This window comes from Anas acuta, chromosome 16, assembly GCF_963932015.1.
Source record: "Anas acuta chromosome 16, bAnaAcu1.1, whole genome shotgun sequence".
NCBI lineage: Eukaryota > Metazoa > Chordata > Aves > Anseriformes > Anatidae > Anas > Anas acuta.
This window is the reverse complement of record NC_088994.1, coordinates 2,447,453-2,474,760: the sequence shown is the minus strand read 5'-3', so window position 1 is coordinate 2,474,760 and position 27,308 is coordinate 2,447,453. Positions and strand designations below refer to the sequence as shown.

The following is a 27,308-nucleotide window of genomic DNA, read 5'->3' as shown; positions in this document are numbered from 1 at the left end:
CTGCAGGGAGCAACTTGCTCTACTTGCCCTTCCCAGTCCAGCCTGGCCTCACCACAGCATGACAAAGCCCATCGATGCAGAGAGCCCGAGCCCTGGGAGGCTGGCAGGAAGATCTCCTGTTCCTCCCAGGGAACAATGCCAAAATCACAGGGGGAAAGCTAGGGGAGGGGGTGGCTCAGGCTTTGCTTTTCTTCCCTCTGTCTACAGAGCAAACAGGACAAAGCGACGTGCTAACAAATGTGCTTTATTGTACATTTTCCATGATCATTACGGATTTTGTTAAGCTGAAGGATTTTGTTGAACATTAAGGATTGTTTTTTTTCTGAACTTGATTGATCAAAGTTCCATGTTCGGCTAGTTTTGGAGGTTTTGGTTCAACCTCAAGTCCCTGCCTAAGTGTGACCTTAAGGTAATACCCAGCAGCAGCAGCAGCAAGCGCTGGCCCCAAGGGCTGCATCACCCTGCCAGCTCCAGCCTGGCCCTGGGCTTTGTCAGCAGCATGGGGGCAGGAGGGATGGGCTGGATCCTCACCCCATGCCACCAGCTGTGCCACCAGCTGTGTCACCAGCCCACACCATCAGAGAAAAGACCCAGTGGAGTCCAATCCAGAGTCCAGTCACCAACCCTCCTTAAACCAAGAATCAGATTCTTTACCTTCCCTTCTATCTATTTCAATGACTGATCCTTAAAATTAAATATTTTAGATTCTTACAGAAATTAAAAAAAAAAAAAAGGATAAAACGGTGATTAAAATCACAGTCAATTTGCAATGCTTTCATTGAAAGTACCCAAGCAATCAGAAATAAAAAGATGTTAAGAATCAAAGCCTACTTTTCAGAAATGTCAATAATATTCCAGCGCAGCTTGCCCACTGACCTGTGACTCAGCAGGTCGCTCACAAGTATCAGCCTCACAAACCTAAGACTGGCCACATTCCCAAAGCTGAAACACCACCGATGTCCACACAATTATGTCAGAAATAAATTTGGCCCCAAACCTCCATCTGCATTCAGTGCAAAGAGCCAGGCAGTGACTGAAATCCAGGTTTTCAAAACATTGCACAGGTTTGGAAACAAACTGGTCCTTTCCTGTTCCCAAAGCATGGGGCAATGCACTGAGTCCTACCGACACATCTCCTGAATCATCCTTTCATGCACAAACCTGAAGAAATAGTCTGAGTCCTTACATGAGAGAATTACTCATGAGATCATACCGAGCCCCCAGTCTCCACGGTTCTGCCAGGAGCACCCGGCCCATGCTGCCTCCTACCCAGCCAGGTTCTGATACACTCACTCACGTTGGGTTGCATGGAAATAATCCACTTGCCTCCACCCAGGGCTGCTCTCCAAAACGAGGAAGGGTATCAGAAGCTGGAGCAGCACAGCTCAGTAGCTTTCACGGGGGGAGAGGCACCCACCCACAGATGCTCGATGCTTACAGGGCTGTGCAGGTAACAACCACCTGTGAGGGACAGCTGAAATTCTCTGGGAGAATCTGTGTAAGGGGGGGGGGGAAGGATCTTCAGAGAAAATCAAAATCGGATGTTGTGGCACCGACTGGTATTGCTAAAAATAAAATTTAATCCGAGGGTCCCATGCAATGTGGGCAGCCATGGGGTCTTCTTCCTGTGCACGCGCTGACGATTCCAGTGCCCAAGTCCTAAGTGAGTGAGTCCTTCCCCTGGGGTGGCTTTGTTCATATTTTATTCAGTGCACTAAAAGTGACATTTTCTACAGCTGGCAAGAGCAATGTGGCATTTTCTGCATGGATGTTAGCCCACGCAGGGAAGGTCCCCAGCTGGAAGATGCTCTTGGCCCACGTGTTCATAGCCAAGCTAAGAAGCAGAACTCCCATAAGATTCATGAGCAACCCCGTTCTTGCCTACAAAAGAAACACAAAAGCAACTGGTGAGTTTAGCCTGGACATCTACAGCATGTGAAGAATGAAGATATTTGAATATAAACATTATAAAAATGTAAGGTTTAATTGCCATTACTATTAACAACATTTTAAGTGGGCTTTCTTAAACCACTCTGCAGATGCTTATCAAGCTTTGATCCATCAAAAATATTAGCATTCATTTAGCCACAGGAATATGAGGTGGAACTAGGACTGAGCTTATAAGCTTTATTTCACTGAGTTGTGAAACTTCTTCTGCACCCAGAAACCTCTGAAGTTGAGCTGCTGACAGTGGCAGGAGCAGGAGCAGGGGCTGAGAGGTGCTGAGCACAATTAAAATCAGTTTTGCCATCACTTGGAGCCATGGCTCCAAATCTCACAGGCCTAGACCGTAGGCTCCTTTTATATCCCTGTGCCTTCCAACACTGCAGTATGAGATTTCTGTCTTTTCACGTGTTGTACTGGTAACATGCCTGAAAGTTACTTTCTTCAACACTTCACTCAGATTGATTGTTTTCAGCATCTTGTATATCTAAAGCAACTTACCATATCCTTGACCATCAAGTGTCCAGAAGAAAATGCAATTGAGTTAGGAGGTGTTGAGACTGGCAGCATGAATGCGTAGGAGCATCCTATAGTCCCTGGTATCATTAAATAGAGGGGATTTACTTTCAGACGAATGGCCTTGAAAAACAGAAAGGAACAGAAATTGTATCTCGGGGATTAGGAGCGTAAGGCGGATATAATTAAAGGATGCAAGTAGTTAGTGCACTGTACAGAGCCATATCCCCCACTCTGTGACAGATAATAATGCATCTCACCAACAACATCTGAAGGATTATTATCCAGCAGTGTTCCCATTATACCACAGGCCCTTGCTTTGTTGCTGCAAGGGTTTCGAAGTGCCTAAAGCCCCCTCCAGGAGCAGGAGACCCGTACGGTGCCTGTCCCAGCCCAGCCACCATAAACCTGCCCTCTGATTACTGGGCTGTCTTACCAGTTCGGCCAAGACAGGCAGGAAGATGATAATAGTGGCCGTGTTACTGGCAAACTCTGTGAATAAGGCGATGACAATCGTGATGAGGATGACTGCCACGGGCGGGGGTACGCCCTCCAAGGGGTGCAGGCGGCCTCCTATCCACACAGACAGGCCGGACTCCTGCAGAAGGGAGAGCACACAAGCTGCAGTGCGGGGCTCCTTTCCTCAGATCCTTTCATAGATCTGAAAACTGTGTATGATCTTCACCACCCATGCAACTGCAGTGTCTTCAGGGGACCTAACAGCAAACAGTCTGAAAGGAGTTGCAAGATTTGTTAACTGTTCCTTACTTATCTGCTGCGCGTTGTTGTAAGGGGGAGCTGAGAAACATGCCTTCAGCTGAGAAACACCTTTTTGGCATTGTGACACTGCAGGAGCAAAATTTCCCAGAGCCAAACGAGAGCCCCAAATGGCACCATGACAAAATGCAGCTCTGCTGCCTCACCTCACAGCCCTTCGCCATGGCAAAGCCTCCTCCAAGCAGCAGGATAATGTTCCAGGGCACAGTCTCCTGGGCCTTCCTCCACGTCAGCAAGGGCTGCATCTCCGTGTTCGGTGCTAGACGAAGAGAAAACCCCACATCAAGCACCCACCCAAAGAGGAGCACGTCCGTCACCATCTGACATCGACATCATCAGCCTGGCATCAGCACCAACGCTCACTAACCATGAGTTGTTGTTGATTAAAACATGCATAAAAACATTCTCTTAAGCTAGACACTTAAAAGATCATTTACCTTAATATCAGAAAACGAGATCTTAACAAAAAGGAAGAGAAAGGAAATTCTAGCATTTGAGGTTTTATTTGAGGCTTCCTTGGGGAACTTCTAACATCGGGTTAATTTCCTTTCTGTAACAGGCACAGACATTGTCCTCAACAGATGGGAGTCCATGGAAGGAGGAAATTTTCTACCATTTGAATCATGAAGATGTTCCTAATTTTCCATTTGCCATTCAACTACCCTGGAGTTTTACAGCAAAGAACTCCCATCTCCCCTGCAGCCCTCCTCTTAGTACATGATGAAGTGAGCTCTGCCATGTGGAAGGATGCACTAATGGGGCTGTAATTTTCTTTTGAACAAGGGCACAGCTCTTTTACCCAGAGGAGGCCTGATTAAACATCTTCCTGCAGTCTGGACAACACAACAAATATCAGTGAGTGCCACAAGCCCGTCTGCTAGGGCATGTCAACACTGATTTTTAACACACGCAAACACACAGAGTATCATCTCCGACAGCAGCACGAGCAAGCGAGTCATTCCTGCAACAGGCAGCAGGGCAGTGACTGCTGAACCTCTGCTGGCACGTCAGACAACAGCCTCCATGTGTCCTAGCTGTGTCCCCAAGCCAGCGTGGCCCTGCAGGTGGCACAGTCCCAGGGTGGGACGTTACTGATCCCAGGCAAGGGCAGGGATCCTGCTCTGGGGGTCTCTTACTCACCTTTAAAGTCAAACCACCACCTGAAGGAAGGCTTTTGGGAAGGGAAGAAGAAGAGAATGATCACGATGGTGATTCCTGTAACTGCATCTGAGATAAACCTGTCCAAAAGCAGCAGAAACATTGGTAAGAAGCACAAGCCTGCAGAATTGCAAAGTTTAAGGGAATGGAGATTTACGAAAGAAGATTACAAGCTTCCATCAGGTTTGAACAACACTTGTTCACAGTTCTTTTCTTTTTAATTCCCTGTAGAGCTATATTTCTAAGATGGGCTGTGAAGAACCCCATGCAAACACTGCCCCAAAGCCCTACAAATATATATAAAAAAAGACTAAATTCAACCCCCCCCACCCCCAACAGCAATGCTCCAGCAGTTCTGCCCATGGAGCCGTAATCAGTCCATGAGGGGTTGTGAGGACAAATATCCCAGCTCCTCACAGGGAGCAGGAGGTGCAGAGCCCAGACCACCTGATTTATAAGAGCTCTTTGCAGAATGCTCAGACTGTAAGCTGAAAGCCAAGCTCCACCCAACAAAGAGCTTAAGCATGTGTTTGATTGTAAGGAGCTATTAACTGATGAGGAAAATAAGGAAAAGTCCATAACCACTTTGTTCTATTAAGGAATCATTTGTTAAGCTGGGGCATTTTATACAGAAACGAACAAACAAACAAAAAACTATGAAGGTCTCTTCTGCTTAGAAATAACAACACCCTCCCTGAGATTTAGCAATCCCCAACTTCTCTATCCCTTTGTCTTCCCAAGGTATGGATGTCACAGGGGAGATGAATGTGTAAAACAGATACGATAGCACAAAGAGTCAGCTCCTCACTCTCCAGACCTCCAGTGAAATCAGTGGATTGCATGAAGAATTCCACATAAATATGCAAATATATGTATAGACAGCATGTATTCCCCACACTCAAACCCCAGGGATGGCCTCAAACACACATATGGAAGAATTTGCAGTGCCAGCTTCCCAGCGGGCTTCGTATACCTCCTCCACGAGACAGAAACAATTAAGCTCACTCTGGAACTTGGGGCTCAATTTAATTTATTCCAGGAAACCTGAGTAACAGTGTTCAGCAATGCAACCAGAAACCCAAGAATCTCAGACTTGGAAATGCTGTTGAAAAATGTGGCAGTGGAATGAAAATAAAGTCTTACCCTGGTGCAAACAAGCTCGCCCAGCCTGGAATGAATTTGGGGTCCCTTGAGAAAAGCATGATTGCAAACATGCAGAAGAAGAAGAAAATTGCCTGTTCTGCAAACCTAAAACGAAAGGAAATGTAGTTAAAATGTTGTGCTAATGGGGTGAGGCCAAGATAGGGCAAGTATCAAGTTCAGGCTGCAGCGGTTGGGTGACAAACTAGGCGGCTTCTCTAAAAATAACTCCAGGGGAATACTGGAATAGGTTACAAATCTATTTACAGATGTTGGTATTTGCCAGCAGTGATCTCTTACTGGAAGATATCAAGGACAGGAAAGATGGGCATCAGGAATGCCCAGAGCAGATGTCACAACATGCCTGCAAAATTGACCCTGTGGATGGGGCAGAGGGGAAAGGCCAAGCAGCTTCCCAAGGTCATTCCTCTCATCACTGCCCTCTGGGATGCTCCTAAGGCATGGATTGGGCTGATACTGATCAGCTAGGGGTGGTTTTACTCCAATTCAAGCCATGTAAAAGGACAGCTAAGATTCAAATCATATATGAGACAGCAGGAACAACATTCCCCAAGGTCAAAACCTAAACAGTATCCCTTAGACACGTTGACAAATAGCAGGGGAATCTTTAAATGGCAGTATCATACTCTAAGCTAAGGTTTGATTCTACTGTGGTCAAGATTTATCCAAGACAATGCCTTAAAACTCTGCATAAAACCTCTCAGAGCACAAGGAAGGGCATGTAAACTTGGGAAGAAGCCACTTGCACTGATTTGAAGTTACGGGGTTGCTAATCAAATTGGTCGAGCATGGCTTAATGGGCTTTTTCGCTCCTAGACCTCAAAGTGGGACTTTGATTCTTCAGAGACATTTTGCAGGCTGCTCGATAATGTACTGAATGGAACAACTAAACCAATTTCTTTCATTTACAGCACAGGCCCAACCAATTGTCTTTGAAGAACCACTCCATTTTCCACACAGCAGCAACAATTACAATGTCGATAGCACGACACAAACATCTCTGAATTCTCCCAGCATCACCGTGAGCATAAGAATATTATTTTACAGATGGAGAACCACAGACCTTTTGAGGTTAAGACCTACAGTTTCAAAAACCTTCACCAGCCCTGGTTGCCCAGAATATCAGTGCCTGGTTGGATATACCTATGCTTTGATTCTTGGAGATACCTAGCTTTTCCTTTTTCCCCCTTTTTGGGCATTTCTCCTAAGTCTAAAACTCTTATGCTTCTTTCTGGTGGCACCCATCTATGACCCTAATCATTGCAACTTCAACGTTTCTTCCAGAAGACAAAACTTCTGATAAACTACAAGAAGAAGCTAAAAGTGTCATATTCTTTCCTCACGACTCATAACGTTGAATGAGTTATTCAGGAAAAATGACCTACTGCATAAAATGGATTTAAATTGTTTCCATAGGCTTTCTTTGAGCAGCTCTTAAGATTCCTTAAAGTATATCCACAATCTATGTGATTTATATCTATTTTATGATTCATCAGCCTCCTCAGCAAATACTTCCTGCCTTGCAGAACAGCTCCAAACAGGAATGCACAAATCTCCAGAATTCAGCTTGTATTGGTTAGTTACATAAAGCAAACAGGATTGCTTTGGTTCCTGGAGCAGAAAAACTACAAACAGTAATTAAACAGCCCAGCATGAATCCACTCAATAATATGAACTTTGTTCTTGATAAGATTTGAGTACAAGCTGCTATTTGCTGTTATTCCTGTTAGTGAAAATGAAGAGGAGGGAGCATGCACAAAAGTAAACTTCACTGCATCATGAATTGAGTAGAAATGTGTATTTCATTTTCTGCTAAAAAAAAAAAAAAGACTTTCCCTCAGTTCACTCCCCTTCAGACAGGACATTTCCAACCCACTTGATTTCTTTTTCATTTTGGTCCCAATTTGATGACTCACTTTGTCGGGCCCAGTTTCTGATAGTCCTCCTTTATCACTTCTCTGGCACGGGCTTCTGCGTCCACTCTTATATTTGACTTTTTTGTTCTCCAGCCCCTGCCAAGAGACACAGTTACATCGTCAAATGTGCCCAACATCACTGGCACCATTGTGAAGGCTGCGTTTACTACTGCAGCATGTGCACGCTCGGTGAACCCCTTCAGTGCCTGCTCTGCAAGCTTCAAAAAGAAACTTCTTCCCAGAGGAACTCCCCGTGGCTGCACGTCTCTCCAGCTCTGTTTGGATTATCTTCAGCTCACCGAGAGTGGGAACAGCCTGGCAAACAGAGCCCCACGCCTCACAGGGTGCAGCTGGATGTGGATATTTCCTCCCAGTCGTGACAAGACACAAGCGTGCCGGTGGCCACGTCCATGTGCACAGATAGGGGAATTTGTACAGCCAGCAGCCCCAGTGACACTGATAGTGAGCTTGGCTCATATTTTGAGGGCATGCTTTCAGATATATTAGGAGCCCAGCTCTGAATAGCAGTGGAAAAGCCCTGGTGTCACCTACGGAGCCTATCCCCTGGCACCAGGAGCACACAGCTCAGCAGCACGCAGAAAAGGCTGCAGCAAGCTGGGCAGACAGTGGCTGGATGGGACATGGGGATAAAAACGCAGCAAAGCAAAGCACCTTAAGTACACTGACTGTTCAGCAGGACTGAGGAAGAAAGTCTGCTTTCATACAAAAGAAACCCCACAGAGGGTAGGAAGTTTTGTCTCATTTATATTCTACACTGTTTCCCCCAGCACAGGCTGTAATTGCCAAAAGAAAATCCCGGCAGTGCAGGATTTCATCATCTCGAGCAGATAACTACCCGGGCAGAACACTAGGCAGCGGGTGACACAGAAAATGAACCTGTCCCTTCACTCCTCATGCCACTTTCAATTTCCTGGGCAATCTCAGGATGCTGCTGAGGCTCAACAAAAATGTGGGGAATTTCTCCATGGCCGGGAATGTTAATGTGCTCCTGGCTAAGCCTCTTAGGCTGGTATGCTGACCGCACACGCCGTTTGATCCTTTGGAGCATGTGCATACAAATGATATATTCATGTCTCACACTTCACCTCCCATCGTGTCCCATGCCTGAACTAGCCCTGCCTGTGACCTTGGTGAAACTACAAAACCCAATGTCCACACCAGCTGCATCCAACAGGCCCTGCAGTGCCTGAGCACGCTTCATTCCATCACCATTTCAATGGGAAAACATGGCCAGGTCTTCTGTACAAAAGAATTGTTGATCATCAGGAATTTCTGAACCTCAAATAGATGTACCTGGTTTTTTGAGTCTAGGAGGGTGCTACGAACAGCAGCTTCATCTTCACTCAATCAACCAACACCTCAGCCTTTTAATGTCTTTTGGATTTAAGCAAAGCCAGCCTGCTGGTGTAGCGGCGTCCCTCTGTCTGTACTTTTCTGCTCATACAGAAAGGCCAGCCACTCTTCCCAAGCTGTTGCAATCCCAGCAGCCGAGCGCCAGCAGACAGGCAGCTGTACTTGTGCGGCCTCACAGTGTCCCTCCCGAGGCACTTTGCCACTGGGGAATTCTGCTCCGCACTGGCCACAGCTATCCCAATAAAGCTGGGCTCCATGCGGACAGAGAGGAGCCAAACAAAACAAAAAGCATCACGTTCTCCGAGCAGAAGAGACATTTCACATTTTGCCAGGGGGTTCGGCCAGCAGAATTACCTTCTCTCCCCTCACCTGCTCAGTTGTGCCATGGCTGTGCCCCAGCCCTTAGCACAGGATGCACAAATCCAGGCTCATGCAAGCCCTGGGCACGCAGCCGCACAGCGGCTGAGAGCCAGCGGAGCATCCCCCAGCTGTGCATGAAGCCCCCCCAGCAATTTAAGGAGCGGCGTTTGTCATTTTCTAGCTTGAAACTTTCCCATTGATTTTTTTTCCTGCCTCTGAGACAATGTAAATATTTGGACACCTGTTCTCTTTTTTTTTTTTTCCCCTTGCTATTTGTGTTTGTAACTCACAATAACAATTAAAGACTTTTCTATCTATTAGAAGTTCTTATGGTCCCTGGAGGAAGCAGGACTAGGAGTTTGTTACTATCACGTATGAGAGTGTACAGAGGGAAAAAGGGCTCCAAAATAATCTGTGCAGCACCACTGCAAGTGTTTTAAGCTCTGTACACTCAGGGTTGCATGCGTGCAGCAAAGGTTTACCAGTAAAACACGTTACTCTCAGTTATAGATTAACGCGTTGTTGTAAAACGAAGCCCTGTTATGAAGTAATCTGTTCCAAACCCAAGTTCCAGCCCTAGGAACAAATCCTAGCTCTTACGTTCCAGGAGATTTCTGTTACTAATTCCAGGGCAACCGAGATTTCACGCTGGTCTTCAAAGTCCGATCCTGCTTTCCCTCCTGCCAAAGCAGTTCTGCCACTGACTTACCCCAGCCCAGGTAAGGCAGTGAAACAACCTCAAATAATTGTGTTTCACTGAATGCACGTGTAACACACATTCTCTACATGTATTTCAGCCAGGTATGAGATTACTGTAACCCTGTCCTTCTCAGCAAATGTCTACTGCATGCATCGAAATGCTTGAAACTGCCTGCAACCTGAGATGGCAGAGTGGGGACTTTTTAAGAAGCATTCAGCCCTAACCCTGATGCTTCCACGGGAGCCTATTTTAACAGCCAGCATCTACCTCGTTCTCCCACATGCCTGGTGACAGGACAAGGGGGAATGGGCTTAAGTTGCACCAGGGGAGTTTTAGGTTGGATCTTAGGAAGAACTTCTTTACCGAAAGGGTTGTTAGGCACTGGAACAGGCTGCCCAGGGAAGCGGTGGAGTCACCATCCCTGGAAGTCTTCAAAAGACGTTTAGATGTAGAGCTTAGGGATATGGTTTAGTGGGAACTGTTAGTGTTAGGTTAGAGGTTGGACTCGATGATCTTGAGGTCTCTTCCAACCTAGAAATTCCGTGTGTGTAATCTGTGTGTGTACCTGAATGCCAGATCTCTAGGGGCTGATCCCGAGCAGGGTGACTTTGTATCACACAGCTATTTCAGTGTTATGTGGCAATGCCCATCTGCAGGGAATCTGCCTGGCCTGACTCTGGTGGGTTTATTCCAGTCTTCACGCATGTCTGCAGCCCAAAACTTTGCATGCAGTCACATTTGCAAAACGGGTTTTGGTGAGAGCCATGAAAACACTACTGTTTCATTTGGTGTTCGGAGATTTTTGCTTCCTCAGTGTTTGCTGAGCAGTTGCACAGCCGTTTCCTCCTTTAACCCCTTCCCAAATCACCCCAGCCCCTTTCTGGACAGACCACAGCCACCATCGGGGCTGCATTCAACCCTTCCCCTAGCAGTCAGCTAGCGGCAATAAGCAGGCTGGGAGCAGAAAGCAGATGCTCTGAGTAGGAAAGATAAAAGACTCTCTTGTGACAGCAGTGCTCAGAAAATGTTTACAGAACTGGGAGCATTTTGCTGAAGACAACACACACACAGCTTCTTAAAAACAGAGGATTTGTTACACGATATGCACCCTGAAGTTAGTGATAAAACCACTGTCAAGCAGATGATTGTGGGTGATATTGTTAGACTTAGTATGAGAATCATGACGAATATGTATTTCACAATGCTGGTGTAACCAGAGCAGTGTGTATGTGCAGGGAATATAAACATACCTCAGGTTGATTCCTCCATACAGGATGGAGATCCATAGCCATCCCACGAGAAGAAAAATCAGCATTAAAGGAAATGCAAACATAAACCAAGAACCAAAGTTCACCACATCACATTCTGGAAAATAACTAAGCAAATGGGGAAAAAATCAAGTTAATGCAAGAAGGGAAAACCACCCTTCAATTTAAGGGCAAACATCTGAAACCAACAGCAAAATACCCCACAAATTCACCAGTTTAAGAACATTCCCTTGTGTGCACAGCACCCGTCTGGGCTCTAGCTGATTTGGGGAGCACAGGCGCAACCCCTGGGCTACCCAGCCAGGCACAGCTCACCTAGCCCAGCTGTGCAGGGAGAGACTTAAAAACCTCTCTCTGGATGGCTGATACTCTTCTACGACAATATTCTTCAACAGTCAGGATTAAGTAGTGCAATAGCTGCTGGAGGGTCTGAACATGAACTTCACCGGGATGTTGCACGAGCCTGGGCGAGCCTTAACATACTGCTTGTGGAGACCAGAATTAAGAAGCATCTGGAGGCTCTTAGGATGGCCCAACTCTATGCTCCTAGGAACACAGGAGGCATTTTTTATGCCTAGGAAAACAGGCCAGAAGCAGTGGGTTCCTTATTTTTCCTTTCTACCACACAGCAGCAGATATAATTGCTCAGGGAACACTACTCGGCCCTTTTTTTGACAACCCTTACGAGCCTGATTTTAAGCAGGTGGTCAAGTCCCATTAAACTCGGTGGGGTTAAGAGCAGCAGTGAGGTGACCCACACAGGCACTGAGAACCTGTTCAGCACTGCTCAGGCTGCTGCAACCACTCTCTGCCTTCATCCACTCACAAAGTTTCCCAAAACGTTCTGGAAGGGCATGAATTTTCCAAGCTAGCTCTCGGCACAGAAGGGAATTTCCCACAGGGACAGAGATTACATCTCGCCTGTGCAGGATTTACACTGGCAGACAGGCAGGGCTCTCCAGGACGGCCTCCCATACCTCTTCAGCTGTCCCAAAAGGATGAGGTTTGGTGCAGTTCCTGTCAGCGTCGCCGTTCCCCCAATGCTGGCTGCGTACGGGATTGAGATGAGGAAGCCCTTCCATATATTTGTTTTGTACTCTTCCTCCTTCTTTAAGTCTGAGAGTGCATCGCTGGCGACCTCCTTCTCCTCCGTCAGATCTTTGCTTTAAAACAGTCCAAAAGAGAATCCGGTGAAAGCCCTGGTTTAAACACAGCACGGCCGATACAGAGCCTGACAAGAAGGCAAACTCCCAGTTTTTAGAAAGCCAAGCTCACGCTGCCCTCTGGGACACCTGGGCAGCTCCGCATGGCAGGAGGGGGCTTGGAGAAGCACCAGGCGGGACCTGCAGGCGTGCAGAGCACCCTCAGTGCCTGAACGCTGCGTGTGTCTTGGCAAGCCCCTAAGCCACTTGAAAAACTTGGCATAAAGAGCTCAAAGGAACACAAAAGGAAAATTTTGATAGCACCGAGAGGAAAGAAACTCCTATTCCTGAAGAGCTGTTTCTTTCCCATCGTTGTTATCAAAGCAGGACTGTCAGCACTGTGTAAATCCTAGTGGTTTTACACCACTGGCTTCACACTTTTGATGCTCCTAGGAAAGCCAAGGAACTGTTTTCCAGCAGAAGACACCTCTGGTACTGCTCCAGGATGACTGGAAAATCCCTGCAGTGATACGGATGTGTGGAAGGATGCTGGACACAGAGAGGAGGGGTTCTGTGGCCAGTCTATAGCGACTGGGAGCTGTGGTGCAATCAAAACATTTCAGTGATTGAATTTCAAATTCCTATATCTGGGTCTAGCTCAGGGGATAATGCTCTGTCTCAACTCTCTAATACAAACTTAATAGTTAACTTACTCCTCAGTACTTGCCAGAAACTGCAGCTCAGTTGGTACAGTGTAAAGTTTATTCTGCTGTAAAGATGCTGAAAAAGAAAGATTAGGACTTTAAAACAGTTCAAAGCATCTAGAAAATCCTCCTCGACCCAAACAGCGGAAGGCAGCAAACTGCCCTTTACCGAGGAGGGAGCACACAAACGAAGGGGGAGCTCATGCCATGGTGACAGGGTCAGGAGCACCCGGAGGGGACAAACCAGCCTGGCTGCTGCTGCCACCGCTCCGGGCCTGCTGCAGCACCCCGCTTCTCCTCCAGCACCCAGAGGTGCTCCCTCCTGGTGCTACTTCTGCCGCTGCTCAGACCCTGGGGTATTCCAGTGTGGGCAGCGGCGCCGGGGTGCCACATATCCATGTATGGGCTTGGGTTAGTTTTTTGGGGGGGGAGTTAACCATAGCTTGTTAGTAGGAAGAAGAACTGGGCCTGGTGTATCCCCAGGGCACATTTCCCAAGGCTGAGCAGGAGTGTTCAGTGCCTCGGAGTTCCTCCTTCCCCCTGGGAAGCTTGTGAAGTCACCATGCAGCTGTTTTTCCCTCTTTAATGGACAGTGTGGGACATATCTGGGAATTAGGCTTTGTACCGGGTACCCCGACACCCACCTCGAGAGCAGGGACCCTTCCCAAGCCCACCACCCCCTCCACAACTGGCCGGGCAGCTCCTCCCAAACCCCAACCTCAACACAAGTTTGGAGCTGCCACGGGGGGACTTGATGGTGCACACAGTCCTCAGAGACCCTCCTGCATATCTCACGGGCTTTGCCCCAGTGTCCTTGTCACCAGCCACAGGGAAGGCAGCCAGGACTCAGCATCACTTGGGGAAAGGGTAAATCTTGACCAGAAGGACCCACATGCTCTTCAGCAGTAAATTGGGAGGTGTACATCACACCACACTGCCACGCACATATGACTGTGTGCCCCAGAGAGAACTCAGAAAGAGAAACCATAAGATAAACCAGAAATGCAATACAATCACTTTTTTCTTTTTTTTTTTTTTTTTTTAAACCTTATCTCATCTTAAACCTCGTAGCAGTTGTAGCTCTGGCTCATGGCATGACCACCTGAGGTTGGGAGCAGGGATATGCTACTAAATCCTATTTTCCATATCCTCTGTAGAACAGGAACGTTCAGGAGTTTCATCCACTGTTAGTCCAGGTCACTATGGGCTCTGTACCTGTCCTCAGGCTTTGCCTGGTTTTGGTGCATCCCTGCACCTCCCTGCGCCAGCCGACCACTGTCACCCACCACAGCCACCCTATCAGTTCCCAAACTTCCCTGCGCCCCTCCTCAGGCCAAAACCCAACCATCTGTGCCTGTCTGTGCCCCTGACACGGAAAGCAGTGCGCAGAGAGGAGCCACTGGTCAAAGTCTCCAGACTCGTACACGTAAGTGCCGAGGACAGCCCCCTCATTGTGGCTCAGTGAGCCAGGCCATTTTGCACTGTCATGTTTTACACATGGCTAATTTACCGAATCAGAGGTAATTGGCTTGGACGCACACATGCTGAGCTTTCATTCCAAGGGTGCTGCGTTAGAGGGTTGTAATTAGAAGAACATTAACCTGTGGCTGACTGTTGATCCCCCATCAGATTTAGCCCAAGCCCTCTCATCGCTGATGTCCCATTTAAGCCATAGACATATACATGTATTTCATTCCACTTTTTAACATTTTTCCAGTTTTCCCCTGTTAAGCCCAAACTCCTATCCCATCTGGCCAGGATCACCTGTGAGTTACCTCTCAAGGAAGGTCTGCAAAAGGCAACCATGAGAAGGAAAGGCAGACTTTCTGCAGAACAATCATTTCCTATGAAACTCGTAAAAAGGGGCTGAAAATTTGTACAGGTCCATAAGTCAGAAGAGGAAAAAACAAACAAACAAAAAAAGAACACTGAGCTGGGATCTGGCCTTGCATGGAGCAGCATGAGACAGATTCAGTGGCCATTTCACTCAAACACTTTGTATATCTTAGAGGCAGAAAGATTTATCCTAGAGCAGTTTGGCTTTAATTATATTTCTATTGCTCCTAAAAAAAAATAAAAGACCCCCTCATAATATTTCCACCCACTGGAAAAAAAAAAAAAAAAAAAAAAGAAGCCTGCATGCTGGTGATCAGTTCGTAATCCCACCTTCACCTTGAATAACCAGAACCAGCTGAAATTTCAAATGCCAAAGCTCATCTGAATTCTTGTATCAGTAGCTAGTAATGTAAAAATGAGGAACAGATCTACTCCAAAGCTTAGCTGTCATGAACTCAAGCATGCAGATCTACTCATCTACAAAAATTTGTCCACATGGTTGAACGTGAGCATGGCTGATTGCAACCTGGAGGATCTCACCAGCAGAGAAATATTTAATCAGAGACATCACTGTACGTGTACATGTGTATGTTTCCCCTGTACAAGTCTCTACCTCAAAAGAAAAATACATCATCACACAATCGCATCATAGTTGCAAAGCATCATTTTATTCATTCTTCTACTTGCATCCCTCTCCCTTTGCTGGCTTCTCTCAGCACCCTAAGCATTTTGAGCCAGGGACATTAACTCTGTGCTTGCCAGTGTCTAGGAAAATGGGGGTTTTGTTTTTATACGTTCCTAAACTGCCCTCCACAACTACACACTCAAATCAGGTCAGAGAATGGGGTCAAGAAGGTTAAAAGCAGGCTCACAGAACACAGTGCTTCCATACAATAAGAAAACATAGCAAGAAGGTCAGTGGGGTTGATTTTATTACACGTGCATGGTCAAAAATTCATAAAGCAAATGTGATAAAGCAGCCTAGAATGCAAACACCTCATGATTGCTAGACATTAATGATGAATTATTAGATCTTTAGTATTAGAGTATGCATATTTCAGTCTTCTTCTGAGGACTCATTTTCCTGCATTAGGTCTCAGTGGAAACCCAAAAGCCATTGTTTTTAAATTGCAGAGACAGAAGAACATCTAATTAGTGTGAAAAAGAGAAGCCATGACTACTGATCGTACTATCAGCAATAACTGCAAAGGGGACTTCACTGCTTCATTTCCTTTTTGCTGTTTTTCGTCCCTGTCTGCCAGAATCCCAAACTCCTGAGAGGTGGCTGGAGGAAGGCTTGCTCTGACCGCATAGCCCTGACCAAGCCTGTCCAGCACCTGCTCACTCTCAACACAAAGTGACACCGAGCTGGATCAGGGGACATCATGGAGCACTTTATAACTATGTGTTCAGCCTGCTAGCCCTGCCTTTCATCCTCCCCTTCTCTCCCAGCTCAAGCTCCAGTTTCACAAGGGAGGAAATAGGAAAACAGAAGAAATTACCTGTGCAGAAGCACAGGAAAGCCGTGTGTGCTGCCACGGAGGGGCTGCAACCTTTGCCCATCCCTGCAGCACGGCACCATTACACAGCACACAGCTGTAGGGGTAACTACAGCACCCCTCAGCCCTGGCCACCCTACAGCAAGGCACCTTACAAACCCCATCATCACCACATCCCAGTGGGCACGCAGAGCTGAACTTCAGCTTGTGCCAGTGACAGGTCTGGGGACCACCATTTCTCATTTTTCCAGACATTTCCAACTCATAAGCATTGCCTCTGGCATGGCATACGGAAGGAGCAGGACAAGAGAGAGCTTTATGTCAGTACCCTTCCACCACAGTAATGAAATAAATACTAAAACGGGACCAGCACTGGGGCATTTGGTGGCAGCAGGGCAGACCTCAGCTGGCTAATACTACTGCCCTGTCTCAATTACCTTGGATTTCTTCATGTTCCCTGTTCATATTCTTAGAGGTGTCCTTCTCCCCAAAGAGGCTTTTCAAAATTGCATTTGCAATCGGAAGCATCATAGCAGTGGAGGCAGTGTTACTTAACCACATGGACAGGAAGGACGTTGTCAACATCATCCCTAAAATTAACCTGGAAGAGAGAATAAAGGAAAAGCTGAATGTCTTGTGTTTGGCAAGTGTTAACATATTCTAGCTACAGGAAGAAAAGCTCATGTGTGGGGATATCATAAAATTAATAGGAAAAAGCAGTGTGTGATCAGGGCTGTGTCCCGGCCACCTGCAGCTTGTGTCCCCCCATGGACACCCCCCAGTCCCCACAGTCACCTGGCTGGCTGCACTCCCACCAGCATCAGGACCCGGAGGGCGATCCTGCGGTGCAAATTCCACTCCTCAATGGCTGAAGCCATGATTAAACCACTGAGAAAGAGGAAATTGGTGTCTAGAAAATACTGCGGGCAGACTTTGTTAGACGGGAGGATGCCCAGGAAGGGGAAGAGGACAATGGGCAGCAGGGCTGTCACAGCCAGGGGCAGTGCCTCTGTGCACCAGTACAGGGCCATCAGTAGGATCACGTAGAGGCATCGTCCTTCCTGCAAGAGAAACAGAGAGGAAAAGCAAGATGTGGTGTTAGAGAAATCTTCTCAGTTGGAGACACTGAGACAAGCAATACGCACCAGTCATTCTTCAGGGATACTGTATTTCCCCCACACTGTTCCTATTAGAGGAACATGTTCTTCCCTAGATTGTGTAAGGGGTTGCACATTCTCTGAAAGCACAGCAAAACCCAAATCCTCCTCAATTTCCTGAGCTTCCCATGTGCTGCAGGGTGGATGCACAGAGGCACCATCCAAGGAAGCTCTGGAGAGAAGGAGCTGCTCCTTCACATTGACTTGGGGTGCTAAAGCTCAGCATGCACTGCTGCTAGGGCAAGAGCTGCTAATATCCTTAGGTGTCCCCATACCTGACAGCTGCTATTCTCAATGTTTGTGCTTTCCCTCCAACTTCCACGGATCAGGCTTTGCATGGCTATGAGAAAACAGCTTTCAGAGACGGATGCATTGAGTCCCCCTGTTTGTAATAGGAGGCACACAGAAAAGCTTCTTTGACTGGATCAGGGTCTCCAGAGAGATCCGTTAGAAACTCTTCCAAGGCAACCCATCCCAATCCCTCAGGAAATCAATAAATCAAGCTCTCTGGTGCCATGCCACATCCTGAGTGTGGAGAACTTGCCCCAGCCTGGTACCTCCCATGCCAAGGCTGGCGGACACCCAGCGCTCCCGATTCATTCATCCCCCCGGAGGCACAACCGGAGCAGAGCCACCTCTCCTGACACCCACAGCTTAAACCAGGAGCTATGAAAAGGAGTCAAGACAAGGAAAGGAGTCAGGACAACGGCCCCAACCTGAGGAGCAGAGCCCGGGGCAGCACCTGGGGGGTGGATGGAGCCTGACACAAGGCAAGAAGCCGGAGCCATTGGCCGCAGTGGGGCTGAAGGGGCTTATTGTCAGTTGTGAGGCAGCGTGCCCACAGCGCTATAAATAACTGCCCAGAGCCGTTTGGAAGCCACAGAGCTATTTATTTCCCCGCTCTCTTCCAGCTTGTCGAACAGGTTGAATTGTTTCTCAAAGGCACCTCTGTGCCTCCTCCGCCCGGACCTTCCTCCCCTGCCCGAAGGGCTGAGGCTCTGCCCGGGGAGTCCAGCGCTGCTCCTGGGCTCTGTGTGAAGACTTTTGGGGAGAGCAGGGCCCAGATGAAGCTGCTGAGAGCACAGCAAGGTGTGAGCAGGTAGGGCTGAGCCAAAAGGCATCAGGCCACCTGCAAAACACTCCCTTCAGCCCACTAGCACATACTGAGACACAACTGGGATTTGTCATCGAACACGTCTGAAAACTGGCAAGTGACAGAAGTTGTTGTTCGCCTCTAGCCTTCCAACTTTGTGTCTGACAAGTAATTTAGCTTGTAAAATTCAGGTGCCTCCATGCGTGTGGAAAAGACAATACCAAAGAGCCAAGAACAATTTGCTTCAACTACTGAATAGCTATCAAATACGTTAATCACAGGAGAGCTACCGCATCACATCAGGTTCCTAAGCCCTGCATTCAAAGACCACTTATAGTCCCGATTTTAGATCATGGTGCGCTGACATACTAGACATAGTGAAGTAAAACCTCTCTGTTCCCAGAGCTCGGATCTGGCACCCGGCGGCTCCCGTGAGCTCCTGACAGCTTTACTTCCCCAGAACTTTGCTGTGCAACCCAAACAACAAAGCCAATACCACTAATTACTGCAGAAGCAAAAATTCACACTTCAAATGTTTGCACACTAGATGAGTGATTTCATTCCCATGGCAACTAATAATTCCTCTTTGCTCTGGCTCTTTCTGTATACCAAAGAAATAGTTTTGCTCTCATTGAGTCATTTTCCATTCAGCCTCTAAAGGCCATAAAAATTATTTTTTTTCTCCCAATGGCAAAATGTTCTTCAGTTTTCTGCAAGGAAAATTGCAACAGCGAACTTCAGAACAAACAGTTTGCCTCTTACAGTGGTAGAGCAAATGCAAGTATTTAACAACACCTTGGTATAAGAGCAGATCAGTGAAGATTTCAATTGACTTCATTAAGCAGATGAAGTATGAATTAGAAAGGTAATTATGAACTAAGGGATATTTATTTTCTAGTGTATGTAAAATGTTCTGGGAAACATTGCAATGAAATACAGCATGAATCTAAAAACTAATCTTCATTGTAAGATGAAAAGCCAAGGGGTAAAACCGAAACTGGGCAGAGAACTGCTGTATGGAGAGCTTTACTGAAATTACGAAACCCATCAACGTGACCAACCTATCATCAGCAAACCTCTTTAAACATAAAGCTGCAGTAATGTTTGTCAATCCTATTCCGCACCTATGTTAAATAACTTTTCATTTAAAACAGGGCAATCATTGAAAAAGAAAGGAACAAGACCACTTCAGAATAACTCAGCTTTGGAGTAAGTGTTCCAAAGATTGAAAACGTAAAGTCATTCTTAAAATTGAACCAAACCCTGTTTGTTTGTTTGTTTGTTTTTCCCCAAAATATCTTACAAATGTTAATTACTGCCCCAGTACCCTGCAAGTTGCATTAGTATGCCGCCAGCAAACGCTAACTGATGTCGGAAGAATGGTCTTTCATGGGGATGGTCACAACTGCCCCCAGGAGCGATCCCACCATCACCTCCTATCCCTCATCCTTTGACCACTCTGTTGTGTCACTCCTTTCTACTCCTCTCACCTCCAGGCAACTTTGTTTTGTGCTTTGTTTGTTTGTTTGTTTGTTTCAAAATAAATCTATCAAAGGTCAGGGGGAAAAATGGTAGCAAATACAAACTTTTAAATGGGTCTTGTGATCGGGTTAATTTTATAACCATTTAATGATTTCCAAGAAAGTGTTCTGTGGCTCTGGACCAGAGCAGCTCTCCTTGCTGTTGCACAAGACCCTCAGGAGTGACCTCTGCCCCTCCAGACACAGATGCTGTCTTCGCTGCACTGAAGGCACCGGGGATTTTCCACGCTGGGGACCTGCTGAGCTCCAGCAGGGGCAATCTCCCACAGGCAGGCAGGCTCCTGGAGGGGAGAGTGAGGTGCCCTGGGGAAGAGAGGTTCTGGCAGGGTATGTGGGTCAGATGAGGAGAACCAGCTTGCCCAGGCATGGCACCAAGGCATAGGCGTGCATGAGCCATCAGTCCCCACTACCAAGCTGAAGGGGACACAAGGAGCTTCTGCCAGACCTCGCTCTCTAGCAGGCCCAGTAAGATCCCAGACAGTCCAGTGCTCACAGAACCCCGCCACATGGGCCCGGTGCTTGAAGAAGCCCTACCCTAAGGGTCAGAGAAGCTTTGGGTTTGCTCCACCAACCTCTGCATGTGCATCCTCACAGCCTTATTGCCTCTCGTGGGCTCTCTGCAGCACCCGTCCTATGACCAGGCAAATGAGGGGCCTACAGGTCCCTCCAGAACCCAATACCAACAGATATTTTGGCCAAAGTCAGAGCTTTTCAAGCCCTATTATCCCACTATCCTCACAAAAAAAATATCCTATCAACGATACTCAGAAGTACGCAGTGCAAAAAAGTACTGGTGGCTTTTAGCATCTTGCTGACAAACTGCCCCCAGTTTGCAACCCTGACGGCGTTACTGGCCATCTTGGCCACAGACTGTTCTCCAAGGGGATGGGTATTTGAATCTGATTTCTCCTAATACAGCTCCTGCAAACATTATGTAATCTGGACATAAAACAAGCCCTGTTTACCAGCATTCCTGCCAGTGGAGCTGTTTGGCTCTGGGTATTTGCAGAGTAGCTAGAAAGGGGCCATTAGCACAGGGGCATAAGCTCTTACAGCTGAAGTGAATGCTTGTGAAGATATTTTGCTCTGGAGTTACACCAAAAAGACAAAGCTTATGAAGCACTTAAACTTTTTGAAGTGTTTTGTAATTCTCATCTTTTTCTCTGCTTCACAAACAAGACAGCTGGAGCTCAGAGTGGGCAAACTGACCATGACCATGGGAATTCATGGCACAGGCATCTTCCAGAGAATCTTCCTTGCCTCAGAGGTCTGAGCCTCACACTTCCTCTTGGAGGCAGCAGTAGATCCTACAACTTCAAACACCAATGGACGTCAAAGCTAAAACAGCACCAGATGAAGTAATCTCCATTTCATCCTAATTTTAAAGATAGATCCAACATGTTTTCATAGAAAAAAAAAAAAGAAGAAGAAGAAATATTTTCTGTGATGGTGAAACCACCGCAAGTTTAGTGAGCTGTTCCTACAGTTAACGTCACTGTTAAAATTCTGTTGTGGTAACCTGAACATCGTTTTCTGCATCTGGTTTTATGCTTTACCTTTATCCCTCAGCCTGGACTTCCCTTCCCCAAACTCTGCTCACCGTGGATGTGCTCTCATACCTGTGGGTTGTTTTGTTTTTCTTTTTCTTTTTGAAAGAACTTGGCCAAGCTGCTGAGGTCTTTCACCATGTGGTGTGTTCTCCTGTCCTTTGCTCATGCTGATGCTTCTCCGGTTTGTCAAAGTTGCTTTGGAACTGTGGAAGCAGACTGGGAGGGCATTCTGGCAAAAGCCACAAGCTCAGCAAATAGCAGCCTGGTAGATTCTCACTGCACTTGCTTAACTTTCATGTCTCTGTGTACAAACACCACATTAATCCTCTCCTCCAAGCTGTGGGTACCCAGTCCAGCAGTCGTGTTCAACTAATTACGTGGTGTCATCTCAAGCAAATATTTTCATTTCCCTTTAGTCACTGTCATGATAAAAATATTTAATATGCTATGGTATTGTATTACAAGTCCAGAACAGAAATACTGCACCGAATACAGCTTTTTTCTGCATTACCCATCTGGCAAGAGTATCCTGATTCAGATTTCTTCTGTGTTACACACTTGAAATACTGCTCATCATCTGCAACACCCTGCCCAGGGATTTCTTCATCAATTCTTCCACATCCCTTTTCATGTCCTCTATGGTTCTTAGCTTCCAGTTAATATTAATTCTTGTCATCTGTCCTTTTCCCACCACGAGCATTGCTGCTTTCAGTTCCTCTGTGCCAGCTTGCTCTGAGCCAGGCTCGCCTTATCTCCATGCTGGTAAATGGTAGTCACCCAGCTGCCAGTTATCCCTCTTCTTCCCTCATTGAAGGTCTTCCTCTTACCTCTTTTAACTGATCATTACATTCATGAAATTGGCCTTTCTAAATCACTGACTGACTTTGTGCATGAAACATAAGCAGGCTGCAGTCACTATTTCACCTACCAGGCTGATCTCCTCAGCGCTGCCCCTGCCCACCTGTGCTCCTGCAGTGCAGCACGCAGTGGGCATCGCTCCAGCCCGGAGTCCAGCTCCCTCTACCTCCCCACACACCATGCCCCACCACATCGCCTCCTTTAGCATCATCCATTCCCCCCCAGTGCCTTCCTTTGGAGATGGCTTTGTTCCTTGCTTTTGAGTGCAAGCAAAGCTATTTTTCTTCTGGAAGTTCCTAAAGTCTCCTTGTTCTCATCAGGAAGACTCATTACATCCAAGTCAATGTTAAATGGCTCTATGTCCACCGAGGAAGTCAAGCCTGTTTTCTGAAGGCACTGGGACCCATTTGCCTGCTCAGAGCTCCTTTTAGCAGATTTGGCTGCCTCAGCTGTTACCAAGCCAAGAGGCTGTAGACATTGAGTTCATTAGGAGCTGTTGGAACAAGCTCTTTGCACAGCTCATTAAAAGTGCCCCCCATGCCCCTTCCAGCAGAACAGTTCCTCCAGCCCCTCCTGCCCTGCCGAGCTTTTTGCAATCATTCACAGCTCCGCGAGCCGGGGGGTCGCCGGCACTTCCGCTCACAGGACAAAAATTTCAGCCATTTCAGCAGCCACCAGAGCGGGAGGCGACACGGACCCTTGTGCGGAGAGCCGGGTGCTGGGAAGCCACCCAGAGCCTTTCCCTGTGCTGTGCTATGTGACGGGCACAACCCATTTCCCACTGCTCCAGCCACGCTTTGGGGAGCGCACCCAGAGGGCTAGACAAACCTGCTGGCAAAGCAGAAATTTCATTTCTCTATTCAGAAGAAAGGAGACTGCTGACAAAAGCACTGAGACAAGTTTCCTTCTACAAGACTGCAGCCTACAAAGGGCATCAAATACCAACAAGGGGTATTAATATCATGTCAGCACCAGCCCTGACGTTCCACCTCCGAAAGGACACGCGGGGCAATTTGGAGATCAACTGCTGTAGAGTGACAGCTGTTGAGGGCTTTAGGAGTAGCATGCAGGTGTGGATGCTGGAGTTCAGCAGCCGTAAGGCCAGACCTGATGTATGATTTTTCCTCTAAGGATTTTGCTTCCAGGGAGAGGTCACCAAGGAGCAGGTGTCACTGGAAAGCCCACTGCACACAGGCCATGGGGTTTCACCAGAAGCACATTTGAGAAACCACAGCCTACTTGTGGTTCTCCGTTATGCAAACTGTAGGTTGTGATTTCTTGGTCTCCAGAGACAAGTGAGATGCTGCCCTTGAAGCCAAACCTCAAGTGGCTTTTTAAGGCTCTGATCCCTTGGGTTCCCATAATTGCTGAGCATCTCAGTGGGGAGAAGGCAAATTCTGGCTTGATGTGAGATTTTAGAACCACAGAGCAGGAAAGTACTGCAAAGATGTCCCTAAAACACCTTCTCTCATGAGGGAAGCCTCCTCCTGAGACTTGCAGGGGCTGAGCCTCACTGCTTCTCATCTCTGGGGTTTCTCTGACACCCTGCTGGGTAGCACAGTGACTGTCCCAGCAGGACATGGGGCTCACCAGCCCATCCAACCCTCCCATGCTCCAGCTGTGCCAGGACTCAGCCTAAAGCTTGGTACGACAGCTCTGCCTCCCCCAGGGGCTCCTCCTGCCCCAGCCTCCTCTCTGTGGGTGCCCTGTCTTGGACAGCCTCCCAGTTCCACCAGCAGCAGACCTTAACTTCTGGGATGGAGCTTGCTGAGTGCCCAAGGCAGCTCCGGTGACGTGGCTGCCCAGGACAGCCGAGGCTGGACTCCAGTCCCATGTTGGGACAAACCATGACCTGTGCGGTGCAGCTGGGGGCACACATCTCCCATCACACAGCAGGATAGCTTCCAAACCCCAGCAACACCCAACTCCCCGCTCGCTGAGCCCTCACCTGCTCCTGCTCCCTGCCCCCCGTGTTGCCACGCTGCTGTTAGAAGTGTAAACCCTTCCCTTTGCTTCCCACTGCCCCTGCAGCTTGGCTGGAGCACAGCTCTGGATGGCTGAGCCTAATCCCGTGTTGGTGCAACAGCAAACTTCCTCTCTTGCTGAACAAACGAGGGGCAATTTCGTGTTGAAACAGCAGGTGAGTCACTGCCCCCTGAACGCGACCCGGTGCAGCGCTCTGGTTACTCACAGCTGCAGGCTGAACGCAGGGACAACTTGGGGGGGGTGCAGCAGGGCTGGCCCTAAACATCCCACTGCCTGAGCAGCCACGCTAGCAGCAGTGTCAGCGCTTTGACAGCAGTGATGCAGGGACTGGACAGACTCACGGCTAAGTGTGGCACACGCAGCACTCACGGGCACCCGAGCACAGATCGCTATCATCAGTGGGCATTCAGTAAGGCCATGCCCTCTCCTTCCCTGCCCTGCTGCTCCTTCAGCTTTGTAGCTGGAAGCAGCTGCACTTTTCCATCTCCGGTCTGCCCTTAATGCAGCCGATCAGCCTGGGCTGTGCGAGCACTTCTTTCTCCGCAGGGCACAGGGAGGAGCGTGCCCCCAGCGCTGCACGGCTGGAGTCGGGGCAGGCAGTCCTGTTACACCAGCAGAGGGTTTTTTTTTCCTTTCTTTCCCAAAAACCCTAATCCCTACAGTCACTCTCTCAGTATACTTTTTCACAACTGAAATGGGCATCGGAGGCAGTGCTTTCCCTCAGCACAGTGCCAGGTTCATCTGTCATGAATTACTCCCGTGATTAACCACTGCCTGGCTCAGACGTGAACCTGTGCAGGGCGCACAGCACATCTCCTCGCCCTATAACCACAGCTCCAGAGTTTACAAGTGCCAGAGTCAAACAGGGAAACATTAAATATCATTGAAGTCACTTGTTCAGCTGCAGTAAATGAATGTACAAACAAATATGAGCTACTTATGACTCTGAAAGGGGATGAAGCACCTGTTATGCAATGTGCTTTTTGCTCTGAGGCAAACATTCAATATATTCCTATTAACAACTCATCCAAATAATGCAAATTAGAAAGAAAAAAAATGAGATTACATCCAAAGAAGGGTTTTCTCTTCTAATATATTGTGTTATTAATAAAGCAATGGTCACAGTATTATTATTAGTATTTTTAATTCAGGTGACTTATTTTGCTATCTTGAGTATGAAGGTTTCACTGACAAACACTACAGCAGCAGAAGTAAATGTCACCTCCATGTCCTTACAGCACCTGAATCACTCTGTAATCACTACGTGCTGAACATCGCTTATTTTCTGATATAAACAATGTCACTCTCAAATGGATCTGAGTCAGAATACATGGGTGAAATCCTGAGCCTACTGAAGTCAGTGGCACAAAATTTCCCAGTGACTTCAGAGCCCCGTGGACGTCCACCCAAGGATGCTCCTGGTGCAGGACAGCTGTGTTGTACGGGACAGCTGCAAAACCTTCCCTCTCCAGCTTTGCCACAGACGCTACTTGACGTGCAGCCCATCTCACACACCAAAGCCCAGACCGATTTACTCCACATCTATGGAACACCACAATCACCACACCCGCAAAGCTTTTTCAGACACAGCCTCTCCCCAGGAGCCTCCCGGAGCAGTGCGAGGCACCTGCAGCCCCGCTGCCTTCCCAGCAGCCCAGCACAACCCCGCTGCCCACCGCTCTCACCCGGTCCCTCTGGCAGTGCAGGGGATGGGGTGGCAGGGCCAAGTGGCACCACTGTCCCTGCACACAGGGGCTCGCCCCCAGCCCAGCTCTGCATGCAGCTCGCTGTAGGACACCGGCTGCCACCCAGCTTCGTGCCTCAGTTTCCCCAGCGCTTCTTTCAGAGCCACTGATAGAAACCAGAACAAGGCAGGCGGGCATTGGCAAGAAGTTGCAGTTAGCGCCACTCGGTTTGAGAACCATGGGCTGCTTGCACCTTCCCAGCGCCTCCACAAGCAACAAAAACACAGTTCACTTGATCTACCCCCTCTTTCCACTAAAAGATTACCACAACCCCAAGATGCCTCCTCTGCTTGCACCCTAAGGAGCTGTGGTGGTTTGTAGGCTTCGGGGTCCCTTTCCTCCATGGGCAAACCCTACAGGGGTCCCTGGCGAGGGTCAGGGGCTGCGGCAGGAGGGCAGCGAGCTGCGAGCTGGGCCCCTGCATGTCCCCAGCCCCAAGCTTCACACTTCGTGTCCCCAGGGCTGAGCTCCACACTGCGTGTTCCCAGCCCCTATCTCCATAGACCACTCTGCACCCCATGTCAGCGCACCCCATTTGTGCTCCCGGTCCGCGGTTTTGGTGGCCCCCAAACTGCAGCCCCCTCCTCGCAGCCCCCCACGCACGTTCCTCTGCTCGGTGCCCCCGAGGGGCCATCCCCTGCTCGGTGCCCTCACCCCACATCCCCAAACGCGCACCCCCGAGGCGGTGGCACCCCCCGGCAGGCGAGCTCCATCCCCACCCCGTGCCCACCCCCTGCGCCCCAAAACCGGTGCCCCCACCCCCTGCCCTCCCCCGGGCGGTCCTTCGGGCACCCCCCGGCTGTGCCGGGTACCTTGGGGGGCAGGCTGAGCAGCACGGGCACCAGGGCCAGGGGGGCGCACAGTAGCACCAGCACCCTCCGCACGCTCCACACCTTCTTCACCAGCGCCCCCAGCGCCGCCATCCCGCGCCCCGCGCCCCGCGCCCCGCTCCGCCGCTTTATCCCGGCCCGGAGGGGAGGGAGGAGGAGGAGGAGGAGAGGGGGGGGATGAAGGCGGCCGCCC

The 27,308-nt window shown here is 48.5% G+C and overlaps 1 protein-coding gene across 1 annotated transcript; it reads right to left on the bottom strand.

Moving 5' to 3' along the window:
- Positions 1-228: 228 nt before the first annotated feature.
- On the bottom strand, positions 229-27,259 carry SLC13A3 (solute carrier family 13 member 3). Its single transcript, XM_068700491.1, has 13 exons — positions 27,098-27,259; positions 17,151-17,416; positions 16,793-16,956; positions 13,030-13,096; positions 12,152-12,337; positions 11,157-11,282; positions 7,473-7,568; positions 5,539-5,643; positions 4,378-4,475; positions 3,384-3,496; positions 2,897-3,058; positions 2,446-2,583; positions 229-1,881 (listed from the first exon to the last, which is right to left on the bottom strand). The coding sequence occupies exons 1-13, from the start codon at positions 27,206-27,208 to the stop codon at positions 1,696-1,698; spliced, it is 1,818 nt and encodes a 605-aa protein (XP_068556592.1). The 5' UTR covers positions 27,209-27,259; the 3' UTR covers positions 229-1,695.
- Positions 27,260-27,308: the final 49 nt, after the last annotated feature.

Coding starts and splice junctions, on each gene's coding strand:
- SLC13A3 (XM_068700491.1), bottom strand. CDS start 27,208: ATGGCGGCGCTGGGGGCGCTGGTGAAGAAGGTGTGGAGCGTGCGGAGG. Junction 12,338..13,029: donor TTTCTGGCAAGTACTGAGGA/GTAAGTTAACTA, acceptor ACTGTTTTAAAG/CAAAGATCTGACGGAGGAGA. Junction 1,882..2,445: donor ACTTGATGGTCAAGGATATG/GTAAGTTGCTTT, acceptor TTTCTTTTGTAG/GCAAGAACGGGGTTGCTCAT.